Below are 13,146 nucleotides of genomic sequence, written 5' to 3'. Positions count from 1 at the left end.
GGGCCCCGGAGCGACCATATTTTGACCCATGCATGATTTGTATTTTGAAAATAAACATTTTGGTATTTTTGGATATGCAACTTACTTTCTTACGTTTCGATTATGACTCGATTTTGTTTCTTGTATCTTCGCTTGCATACTCGGTACATATTTCGTCTTGCCCCTTTCTTCGAAGTGCGTTTCATGCTTGCATGATGTACGGACATACGGTTCGACGATACGCCTATGCGACACCCTGTTCTGCATTGAGTGCTCCCTTTATTTCGGAGCCCACATTTTGGTATATATGCGTTCGTTGCATATGTATGTCTTTGTTCAGGGGTACGACGGTGCCCTGTCCCGTCACATGATTCTCGTTTGTACGTTTGGTGTACGTGGACATGTATGTAGGTTGTGCCTATTACGTAACGAGTGTGTTTGTATGATATATGTTCCGGGCGATCCCGTTCGCCGTGGTTTCTGTCGCTTGCATTTGTATATGTTTTGGGCCGTTGCGCCATTTGATAGCCTTACTAAGGCTTCGATATATATATATGTTTGTGTTTGAGATGTGTTTGAGACGGTATGAGATAATTTGAGACGGACGTACGTGTTGTATGCGCATAAGCCATCTGTATGTGATTCGGGTTTGATGTATGTGTTTGGGTGCCCAGCTCGAGCACTAGTCACGGCCTACGGGGTTGGGTCGTGACAACATGATACTGTTGTTACTCTTAGAGGTCTGTAGACATATGTGTGGGTTGTATATAGTTCTTGTTCGATTTATTGTGTCCGTATGACTTATGTTTTGGGGCGTTCCCATTTGTAGTGGCAGCCTTGTCGGCTTGCGTATATATATATATGTTTTGGGATGTTATGTGTAGTGGCAGCCTTGTTGGCTTGCGTATATATATATATATACATGTTTTAGAAGTTGTGTGTTATGGTAGCCTTCTCGGCTCGTGCGTGGCTGGGACGTTCCCCTATATTATGATAGCCTTGGCCGAACTTATGTGCGATGTTATGCGGTGAAAGTTGTCACTCCTCAGGAGACAGGTTGCTATGATATGTATATATATACGACAGATTTGAGACGACGTCTTGCCTTTTTGTATATAAGTTCTTATCATGCTAGTTGTGGACTGATTATAGTAACAGGCGTATACGAGTGTCCAGCTCGAGCACTAGTCACGGCCTACGGGGTTGGGTCGTGACAGAAGCTCTGTCTGGAAGGAAGTGTGGGTCGCTAATTGGATGGTTTAAAGTTGGAGGGACACAACTGATAGGTCTAGAATTGGTTCGGCAAGCGATGAAAACGATCAAGCTCATCCGAGACCGATTATTGGCGGCTCAAAATCGCCAAAAGTCTTATGCGGATAATCATCGATGGAACTTGGAATTCCAAGATAATAATTGGGTGTTCCTAAAGGTGTTGCCGATGAAAGGTGTAATGAGATTCGGCAAGAAGGGTAAGCTTATTCCCCGTTATATTGGACCTTATAAGATTGTGCGCAAGGTGGGCCAAGTGGCTTATCAACTAGATTTACCTCCAGAACTTGAATCGGTTCATCCAGTTTTTCATGTGTGGATGCTCCGTAAATGTGTTGGAGACCCTTCAAGAATCGTGCCAGTTGATGATATTGAAGTTACTGAAAAGTTGATTTATGAAGAGGTACCCATTGCTATACTAGATAGGCAAGTGCGAAAACTCAAAAACAACGAGGTAGCCTCAGTCAAGGTCTTGTGGAGAAATAACAATAAAAAGGAAGTGACTTGGGAAGCAAAAGAAGACATGAAGTCCAGATATCCGCAGATATTTCCATCCCCGGAAGAGATTCAAGATGAGACATTATTGTCCTAAGGTACGTAATGCTTTGTTTTGATGCTTTTAGTCGTGTGTGGCCATGTTTGCTTGCTATTGTTATTGTAGCCCTATGAGGCGATGTTATTTTGGGTTGTTGTGACAGGATGATAGTGCCATATTACAGCAGAAACTCTGGCAAAATTTCTGTAGAATTTCCGAGAACTTAACATTCGAGGACGAATGTTCTTAAAGGGGGGAGAGTGTTACACCTCTAAAATTTCATCTCATTGTGTGGTGAATAGACTAATGCAATTTAAGGTGTATATGATGTCCCTATAAGTATGAAAGGATACTTAATGATTCTAATTAAGATTCCAAATACACTTGAGGCAAGAGAAGAAAGTTCGTCGAAGGAAGTAAAGTATAAGTTGTGTTCGGAAGGTTTTTGTAACAACCGAGCTAATGTTGATTTAGTAATGCCTTGAGGAGAAGCTATAAGGCTCCTTATATGGTTAATGAAGTATTATACAACTGCCAAGGAGGTTCCATAAGGATTTGAGATCAACGAATCGTCGAGAATAATTTCGGAAAAGTGGAGTTATACGATCACTTATACGGTCTGTATAACTTTATACGATCCGTATAAGGGTCCGCATAACCTTTACAGAAAAGGCAAATCCCAGATGGTAGTATACGGTCACTTATACGGACCGTATAAGTGTCCGTATAACTCAATCGGGTTACTTTTTCCCAATTTTTCTATTGCTTTATATGCATGACCCATTACCATTTAATTCATTTCCCACACTCCCTACAACTCTTGAAAGCTCTAGAACATGCCCCATATCATATCCATACTAATCTAAGAGGAATCAAGGATTAACTACCAAGAATCAAGAGAATCAAGTGCAGGAAGGCTACTAAGGTTTGTGGGAGTCAAGTATCTCTTTTGTGTTGAAGTTGGGTTTTCTCAGGTGGAGTACCTTCATCTAAAGACCATTCCGACATAATCAAAGGTCAGTTTTACACTTATTTCATGTTATTACAAGTATTGAGTGGTTGAAAGACTTAGATTAGAGAAGAAAGTAGAATATGAGCCCAAAATATGGAAGTAAGGGTATTTTGAGTAGTAAGTTCATTTAAGTCATGATTCTCGGCATGAGAAGAGTATAATCTTGTTATGAAAGATTCTAATTTCGTTAAGGGAGCATTATGTGAAAAACGAATATGGTGTTGTATTGTACTCATAGTTTTGGATGGTTTGAAAGTGAATTTGAGAAGTGAAAAATGTTTAACATGAAGAAGTTTATTGATTACGATATTATGGGTGTTGTTATTGATGTTTGGGAGTTGTTTAGTAGATGGAGAAATTTGTCAAAACAAAGGAAATGCTACTCAATTTTCGTTAACCCATAGTCGTTTTAGTCTAGACATAAATATGTTTCTTATGATCTAACCTTAGTACAAATTCTCTTGAATGTAGAGTTGTGAGTTTGGAAGGCGAGCGCTTAGTCTTTAAGGTGACTTAAAGGTATGTAAGGCTAGTCCCCTTCTTTTAAAGGCATGATTCCTATATTATGATTTCCTTTTTATATTCATGTGATCTTCTCACATCCCGAAGGATGAAAGTTAAGGATTCTTAAGAGCTTCTTATAAGATAGAGATGAAATAAGTTCTATGATAATGATGATGACAATGATGCTTTTATGAGTTTGATAATTCTATCTTTATGATTTCATTGATGTTACTTCTTGTTGTTGTCTCACCTACGCTGATATTAGTTCTTCCAAGGTGAGGCGTAGAGATGATGATTATTCCATAATGTAATCGGAGGTTACAGACCTTACATCACTCCGATAGAGTTATAGCTTTTCTTGAGCTCTCATGCATGCATTATGTTATGTAGGTGTATGATTACACCGCGCCTATATGGCCGGGCAGTCACCACTACGCTAGGCGTAGTGGGCAGCTATGATGATGATTACACCATGTCTATATGGCGTGGGCAGGCACCACTAGTGGACGGATTGAGATGTTTACCCCGGACGCGGGAGGCCCGGACGCGGGCTAAAGATGATCACACCGCACCTATATGGTCGGGCAGTTTACATATATGTATATATGATATGATATTTTCTTTTTATTAGCATGCATGATTCCGCCTAAAGAGGCAATCAGTTACAGGTTATCCCTTTACTTTATGTTCTCTCATTTCTTTATTATGTTTGATATGCATGCCTTACATACTCAGTACATTGTTCGCACTGACGTCCTTTCTTTTGTGGACGCTGTGTTCATGCTCACAGGTAGACCGGGAGACTGTGCAGACGTTTAGGAGCTTACTCAGCAGATTTGCAGGAGCACTCCACTACTTTGCAGTCGCCATTTCTTGGTTTATTCTTTTGTGTACAAATTGGGGCATGGCGGGGTCCTGTCCCGCCCTTATGATTTCAGTACTCCAGTTAGAGGCTCGTAGATACCTATGTGTGGGTCGTGGATGTTATGTGACCTCTTCGTTGTATATTTTGTACATCATTTTTGTAGCCTCGTGGGCTTATGCACATGTACATGTTTTGGGAGATATTTGGAGATTGTCTTATAATAAGTCCTGCGTTGAGAATGATGTATGCCCGGGTTGAGTATGATAGATAGCATGATGAGTGCTGCTCGGTAGTCAGCTCCGGGTACCCGTCATGGCCCACTAGTTGGGTCGTGACAGTATTTTACCCGCCTCCAGCCGTGTGTATAGATAGCGAGTTCAGTTAATTTTTATCATTTATTCACATTCTTAAAAAACCCTAAGGATGAAAATCTTTCCTCTAAGTCCTCAAACATTAAGGTAAGAACATATTTAACATCATTAATCAATCCTAGCATTAAACCCATGATTCTTAACATGATTCTTGAATGAAAAACCTAGGGTTGCAAGGTAATCTTTCTCAAAGTGACACAAGCTAGGGTTTTGGGTGTTCTTTATCGTAAAAGTGAATTGTTGAATTACGTAAGGCTTAATTAAGGTATGTCACTTTTTAAAACCTCATTTTGGATGTATGTCTTTTTTTCAAAAAATTTTATTGAGTAAAAAGGTGAAGAACTTTTCATACTTCAAAACCCTATTTCATGTTTTGATTGTGGTTGGTGTGCATGAGGGGACAAGCCCACATTAAACCTTGATTATATTATTTCTATACATGTATACATAATTCTAATCGTTTTCCTCTATTAGAGGTGATCAACAATAATGGCTAAGGGTTTGGTAATGGTGTTTTATGATGAACTTAAATGTAGATTGATGATGTGACTACCTTGAGATATGATTGTGATTCGGCTTCTATGCTATGAACTTTGTTTTTGAGTTTGTCCTAGCTACTTAGGAGGAAGGGTAGTCACTATGGATCCTAGTGTGGTAATGCCCTCCTTTCGGGAGGAAGAGTGACCACTGCCAGATTCCCAACCCCCGGGGTACTATTTATGCCTAGCTATTCGGGAGAAAGGATAGCTATTGGCAATTATATATTTCGGTGTGGTGCGCTGTGTTTAGGGAACCTCAAAGGTCATCCCTTCGATGTGATTCATTCTGTCACGACCCAACTCGAGGGCCGCGACGAGCACCCGGTGCTAGCCCACCCGGGCACCCCTTAACATACTTATACATCACATTCTAGATGAGCCGCATAATTATAGCATGCTTTTCATTCGTCATCATTCTAATCACGTTGGGCAATAACACGTCTATATCATCAATAACATCTGTGCCCATATAAATGTACATGCGCCGACAAGGCGATCAAACAACATCTCAAAATATAGGCCGACAAGGCCGAACATATCTAACCATATACACAATGTCTACGAGCCTCTAAGAAGGGTGACATCATATCATAACGTATGGGCGGGACAGACCCCGCCGTGCCCATGAATATATACACAAAAGAATTCGTACCAAAAGGCTGCCGACTCACATGACGAAATGGAGCTCGCTATGTAGTCTCCGAGAAAAATACGCCTATGGATCAAATCGTCTCCCCGGCCACCTCGCGGGCATGACGCGGCGTCCAAACAAAAAAGGACGTCGATACGAAGAATGTACTAAGTATGTAAAGCATGATCAATATCAATATGAGAGCATAAAGGATAACATATGAAATAATATAGCTGGGAGATAATAGTATCGTCATCATAGCACTTACCTGCTTTCCATGGGGACGTTCCGTTTCTATTTCGTACTAGAGTACATGCATTTGTATTCTTGCTCATTTACCTTTCGTATCTACTTTCATATTCGTATTCATGTCTCCCTTCATACTCATGCTCATATCATATACATTGCATATTCATAGCCCTTACTTGGCACTTACATAGTCTCAACATATTCGTACTCTAATCGTTATCATACACATAGCATAGTCATACTTATATGGATGTCATACATATAGCTTATTTGTACTCATATAGATGTCATACATATAGCTTCTTATATTGCGTACCTGACCAATAAGTTCGGTGTTTCTCGTACCTGGCCCTACCAAGGCTCAGTGTTATCCGTCTGGCCCTACCAAGGCTCAGTGTTATTCGTACCCAACTGCAGTGGTGCGCGCGCGTCGTTATACATAGATATGCATATATATACTTACTTTCTATATTCTACCCGGCCATATAAGCTCGGGGTTCGCAATAGCCTCTCATAGGCACACATACATGCTAACTCATATCTATCTCTTAGCCTTCTTATTATCGTCATTCATTACGTTCTATCCTTAGGGCGTTATTCGTCGTATAAGGAATTTAGTACCATCGTATCATTTGAGCATCATTGGCTTAATAGCTTCTCGAGCTAGGATCATTAGAAAGTATCATGGACTCATAAGAGATGAACAATTGGCCTAAGAACCATGCCTTATGAAGGAAGGGTTAGCCTTACATACCTTTCGCGCAACTATTATATCACTTGAGCGTTCTTCTTCAAAGCTCACGTTCTACCTTCATTGAAGTGCATACTCATATTAGATGGTGGATAGCATTTGGCATTTATGACTAATTCTAGAGAAAATCGGACAGCATCTCCTTTATTTATACGACTTTCCTCGTATTACATGGCAACTCCCAAACATCAATAATAACGTTCATAATATCATCACAATAGCCTTTAGTCAACTAGATTACTCTTACTTCACAATTCTCTTCACTTCATCTATATTCATAGTCATAACTCGACAACACGTTCATTCATATACAATGTCGATTTCCATACTCTCAATATCATTTATAACATGATCATATTCATATAGCATCAAGAATCATAACTCGTTCCAAACGTTTACTCAAAGTGCTACTATTCACGTATTCATGACCCATTACTTATATTCTTTCGTAATCCAAGTGTTTCATCTTTCAAATACTTTATACAACATGAAAATATCATAAAACTCACCTTAGATGGTGTAGGATTGAACCTTGATGGCGTATTCCTCACTTGAGCCAAACCCTAGAATTTCCTTCACTTGATCTTCTTGCTTTCGATGAACTCTAATGGGTTCTCTTACTTTGATTCACTTGTATTGATGATAAGAACCTTAGATTTCCTTTGGATTCTTGTTCATGAAATATTTATGAAGCCCTAGAAGTCTTAGAGAGAAGTAGAGAGATGTTGGAAATGAAAATATGAAGTTGGGAACACATTTAAACACTTAAAACATTTTAGCCGTCGGGTGTTCCACGGATCGTTCCACGGTCCGTGGAACCCAAAGGTCTTGTCCGTGGAGCTGGTCGTGGTTCACGACCACCGGCCAGTCGCTCTCTCTGTCGCGGCAGTTCACGGACCCATCCACGGTCCGTGGAATGCAATGCTGGCCGTGGAACTCTCGTTCCACCAAGTTTGATCCCGTCGTCTCGTTTGATCTCCAATCCTTATGGAACCTTCTGAGCACTTGTTTCACTTCATTAGCAATCTAAGGGGTGTTATAACTCTTCCCCAACATATCATTAAGTTGTCATCAACTCACTACTCATAAATCCTTTCCGAAACTTATCGCTTACATAGCCTTCTCTTGGCAACTTTCTTATCTAACATCGAATTTCTTTCGAATCTCATTTAGAATCGTCAATTGCTATGTCTTACTTATTGAAACATCTTATACCTCATATCTCTCATTAGCCTAATCACTGTACATCAACGGAAAATTTTTCGAGGTGTAACACATTCTTGGGCTTGTATTGGTGTGTGTGATATCTTGATATCTTTATGAAAGTATTACTGATGATAACCTTGAAATTTGAAAGGACATAACTGAAAGTTGTAAACTTGATAAAAAGTGGGTTGTTATTCGTTTTGACAAGCTTATTGGACCACGTTGAGTAACTCTTTAATAATGATTTCACATGGTTTCCAGAACTTTACTTATTATTGTATCTAATTTTTATATGTCATATTGTACCCGAGGCACTCACTGAGTACTTGAGGCAACCATTGTTGTTTTTTATGGTATGTTATGTAACGAAGAAGAGCAGGTTCGTGGAGACTAAAGCACTTAGGAGAACTTGTTGTTGTTGTTGATTTGGTGAGCCCACATGCTCATTCGTGGGTCATCCTCTACTTTATTCATTTATGTTAGTTTTCTGGGCTCCGTCCCGATGTGTCAGACAATTACTCTTTTATCTTAGAAGCTCTATAGTACACATTCTTGTGGGTAGTTGTTGAGTTCTTCTTAATTCTTGGACGTTCGTCATGGTTTGATTAAGTTTTATAATATTAAAGACTTCCACTGATTTAATTCATATATCATGATTTGATTGTATTTATTTTATAAACTTGTGGAAGGTTTTTCGTCTATAGCCTCTCAATTGACTAGTTTCTGTGGTCCGAAGCTTGTGAAAAGAGATTCCAAGAACTTAAGACAAGGTTGATTTCGGCTCCTATTTTGACTTTACCTTCTGGGTCTGGTGGATATGTGGTGTATTGTGATGCTTCTAGAATTGGTCTGGGTTGTGTGTTGATGCAGAACGGTAAGGTAATTGCTTATGCTTCGCGACAGTTAAAAAAGCATGAGTAGAATTATCTGACTCATGACTTAGATCTGGCTGCCGTGGTATTTGCCTTGACAATTTGGCATCATTATTTGTATGGTGAGCATTGCGATGTTTTTACTGACCATAAAAGCTTGCAATACATCTTTAAGCAGCGAGAGTTGAATCTTAGACAAAGGAGGTGGTTGGATTTGTTAAAAGATTATGACTTGAATATTTTTTATCATCCTGGTAAGGCTAATGTGGTTGCTGATGCTTTGAGTAGAAAATCTATGGGCACGTTGGCTTATAATTTGCGTGTTCATGACATGCCCATAGGGAAGGAAATTCGAAGACTTACTAGTCTTGGGGTCAGACTTGATGAAACTGAAGATGGAGAGTTAGTGGGAATCACTCCATCACGGTCTGACATTATAGAAAGGATTAAATCCAAGCAATATGATGATGAACTTTTGGCAAAGCTCAGAGATGGAGTGGAAAGGGGTGAGTACACTTCATTTGTTGTTGGGACTGGCGATAGTGTTCTGCTGTTGCAAGGATGATTGTGTGTTCCTGATGTTAATGGTCTTTAACGAGAATTAATGATGGAAGCTCATAGTTCCAAGCACTCTGTGCATCCGGGGTCCACCAAGATGTATAAGGATTTGAAACAGCACTATTGGTGGAAGAGCATGAAGCTTGACATTTCTAACTCTGTGGCTAGGTGTTACTGTCAACAAGTTATGGCTGAATATCAAAGGCCGGGAGGCCTGGCTCAGAATATCGAGATTCCGCAGTGGAAGTGGGAGGTGATCAATATGAATTTCGTTGTGGCTCTACCCCACACAAAAGCTAAGTTTGATTCGATTTGGGTGATCGTGGATAGACTCACAAAGTCTGCCTATTTTCTCCCTGTGAAGACATCATATACCGCGGTGGAGTTCTCCAAGTTATATCTAAAAAAGATAGTTAGATTGCATGGTGTTCCGACATTAATTATATCTGACAGAGGTACGCAATTTACTGCTCATTTTTGGAAATCCTCTCAGGAAGGTTTGGGAACTAGAGTGAAATTGAGCACTGCCTTTCATCCTCAAACTGACGGGTAGGCAGAAAGAACTATTTAGACTTTGGAAGATATCTTTGCGAGCCTGTGCTATGGATTTCAGAGGAAATTGGGATGAACATTTACTTCTTGTGGAATTCACGTACACCAACAGCTATCAAGCGAGTATTCAGATGGCTCCTTATGAGGCTCTTTATGGGAGGCGTTGTCGGTCTCCAATTGGTTGGTTTGAACCAACTAAAGTAGAATTGTTGGTTCCTCACTCAGTTCATGAAGCAATCGATAAAGTTAATATTATTGTACAACGACTCATGACAGCTCAGAGTAGACAGAAGTCTTATAAGGACAAGGCGACGTGAGCTAGAGTTTTCTGTTGGTGACAAGGTATTCTTGAAAGTGTCGTCAATGAAGGGAGTAATGCGGTTTGGTAAGAAGGGCAAGCTTAGTCCTCATTTCTTTGGCCCTTATAATATTGTTAATCAAATTAGGACGGTGGCTTATGAGTTGAAGTTAGATATGTCCATAGTGTATCCTGTGTTTCCCATTTCGATGTTGAGGTTGTACAGACCTAATCCTTCCTATGTGTTAAACCATGAAGAAATTGAAATAAATGAAGGGTTATCTTATGAAGAAGAACCAGTTTGGATTCTAGATCGTCAAGTTAGAAGGTTGATAACAAAAGATGTAGCTTCAGTTAAAGGCCTGTGGCAAAACCATGATACCGAAGAAGCAAATTGGGAAGCAGAGGCAGACGTGAAGAAAAGATATCCTCACTTTTTCCTTATTACAGGCATGAGTAAAAGTTTCTAGCTATTCTTGCGAGAATCATTTGCGTTTGTTTGAGACAACTTGTGGTTTAGTAAATCCTTGGTAGGCTACGATTCTCATTCGAGGACGAATGATCTTGGGAAGGGGATAACATAACACTCTGTAAATTCGAGTTAAGCCGGAAAGCATCTTGGAAAATTGGGACTCCATTGTTTTTGTTAAATGAAAATCACGGCCAAAGAATACGGCCCGTATTTTAAAATACGGTCAGTATTCCTGGGCGTATTTCACCCGCCTCCCGTTGGGGTCCACTATTTTTGTTAATGTAAAATACAGCCATAGTATACGGCCTGTATTTTGAAATACAACCAGTATTTTTGGGCGTATTTTACCCGCCTCCAGCCGTGTGTATATATAGCGGGTTCAGTTAAATTTTATCATTTATTCACATTCTCATAAACCCTAAAGACGAAAATCTTTCTTCTAAGTCCTCAAACATTAAGCTAAGAACATCTTTAACATCATTAATCAACCCTAGTGTTAAACCCAAGATTTTACATAATTCTTGAATGAAAAATCTAGGGTTGCAAGGTAATCTTTCTCAAAGTCACTCAAGCTAGGGCTTTGGTGTTCTTTATCGTAAAAGTAAATTGTTGAATTACGTAAGGTTTAATTAAGGTATGTCTCTTTTGAAAACCTTATTTTGGATGTATGTCTTCTTTTCAAAAGTTCTTTATTGAGTAAAAAGGTGAACTTTTCATACTTCAAAACCCTATTTCATGCTATGATTGTGGTTGGTGTGCGTGAGGGGACAAGCCCACATTAAACCTTGATTGTATTATATTCTATACATGTATACGTAATTCTAATCGTTTTCCTCTATAAGAGCTAATCAACAATAATGGCTAAGGGTTTGGTGATGGTGTTTTATGATGAACTTAAATGCTAATTGATGATGTGACTACCTTGAGATATGATTGTGATTCGGCTTCTATGGCATGAACTTTGTTGTTGAGTTTGGCCTAGCTACTCGGGAGGAAGGGTAGTCACTATGGATCCTAGTGTGGTAATGCCTAGCCATTCGGGAGGAAGAGTGGCCACTGCCGGATTCGCCACCCGGGGTGCAGTTTATGCTTAGCTATTCAGGAGGAAGGATAGCCATCGAGAATTATATATTCCGGTGTGGTGCACTGTATTTAGGGAACCTCTCGGTCATCCCTTCGATGTGATTTATTCTTGGATAGGTATTGGCGTGTGTGATATCTTGATCTCTTTATGAATGTATTACTGATGATAATCTGGCAAATTGAAAGGACATAAACGAGAGTTGTAAACTTGACAAAAAGGGGGTTGTTATTCGTTTTGACAAGCATATTGGACCAAGTTGAGTAACTGTTTAATAATGATTTCACATGGTTTGTAGAACTGATTTCTTTACTTATTATTTTATGTAATTTTTATATGTCATATTGTCCCCGAGGCACTCACTGAGTACAAAGTACTCAGGCATACCATTGTTGTTTTTCATGGTATGTTAGGTAATGACGAAGAGCAGGTTCATGGAGACTAAAGCACTTAGGAGAACTTACTGTTGTTGTTGATTTGGTGAGCCCACATGCTCATTCGTGGGTCATCCTCTACTTTATTCATTTATGTTAGTTTTTCGGGCTGCATCCCGATTTGTCAGACAGTTACTCTTTTATCTTAGAAACTCTATAGTACACATTCTTGTGGGTAGTTGTTGAGTTTTGTTTAACACTTGGGCGTTCGTCACGGTTTGATTAAGTTTTATAATATTAAAGACTTCCGCTGATTAAATTAATATATCATGATTTGATTATATTTATTTTATAAACTGTTGGAGGTGAATATTGAACCTGGCGGGTTCAAGTGTTATTATTGCATCTTTTAGGTTCTTCCGATGTTGTTCATGACGTCGGATGCCGGTCATGTCTAGGATGGGTTTTGGGGCATGACATACTCACGGTGTCGGAACCAACCTCCTCTTCACCTTAATCTACAAGGAATGATGATAACGCGATTATTAATTAAAGGGAGGCACAACAACAACAACACAACGAGCGGTAAGCTTGCTATACGATTAACTAAATGACATTTTTTGCTGCTCTTCATATCTTCAACCTCACAGCAACAACAACACATACATATCACCAATTTTATATTCTAGCACCTTAACATTACAAGAACATTCCCAAAACTACAACACAACGACACTCATCAACTCGTTTATGAATTCTGTTTATCGTCTCGTAAGTTCATAACAACCATGAATATCTAGAGCATAAACTAATTCATACAAATAAAGAAGAAGGAGATCCTTACCGTAATACCAAGAACAAGCTTTACCTCTACCTTGCTTCATCTTAAAGTAAGATCAACTTCAGCAATCATGGGAAAACACGGGCTAAGCTAGCATCACGGACTATCCGATGGGAGATTTACGTCAACTTAAAGCCCCTACTAGCTTCCATTCTTGCTATAGGTTTTGACCGGAACTTATAACCTT

The 13,146-nt window shown here is 39.5% G+C and overlaps 1 protein-coding gene across 1 annotated transcript in view; it reads left to right on the top strand.

Annotated features, from left to right (window-relative positions):
• Positions 1-10,661, top strand: part of LOC132054328 (uncharacterized) — a 63,555-nt gene extending 52,894 nt beyond the window's left edge. Inside the window, exons 5-6 of the mRNA XM_059446372.1 lie at positions 9,043-9,209; positions 10,340-10,661. Coding sequence (XP_059302355.1) covers positions 9,043-9,209; positions 10,340-10,661 — 489 coding nt within the window. The remainder of the gene's footprint in view (positions 1-9,042; positions 9,210-10,339) is intronic.
• The last annotated feature ends 2,485 nt before the right edge of the window (positions 10,662-13,146 follow it).

Source organism: Lycium ferocissimum, chromosome 4 (assembly GCF_029784015.1).
Source record: "Lycium ferocissimum isolate CSIRO_LF1 chromosome 4, AGI_CSIRO_Lferr_CH_V1, whole genome shotgun sequence".
Taxonomy (NCBI): Eukaryota; Viridiplantae; Streptophyta; class Magnoliopsida; order Solanales; family Solanaceae; genus Lycium; species Lycium ferocissimum.
This window is presented reverse-complemented; position numbering and strand designations above follow the sequence as displayed.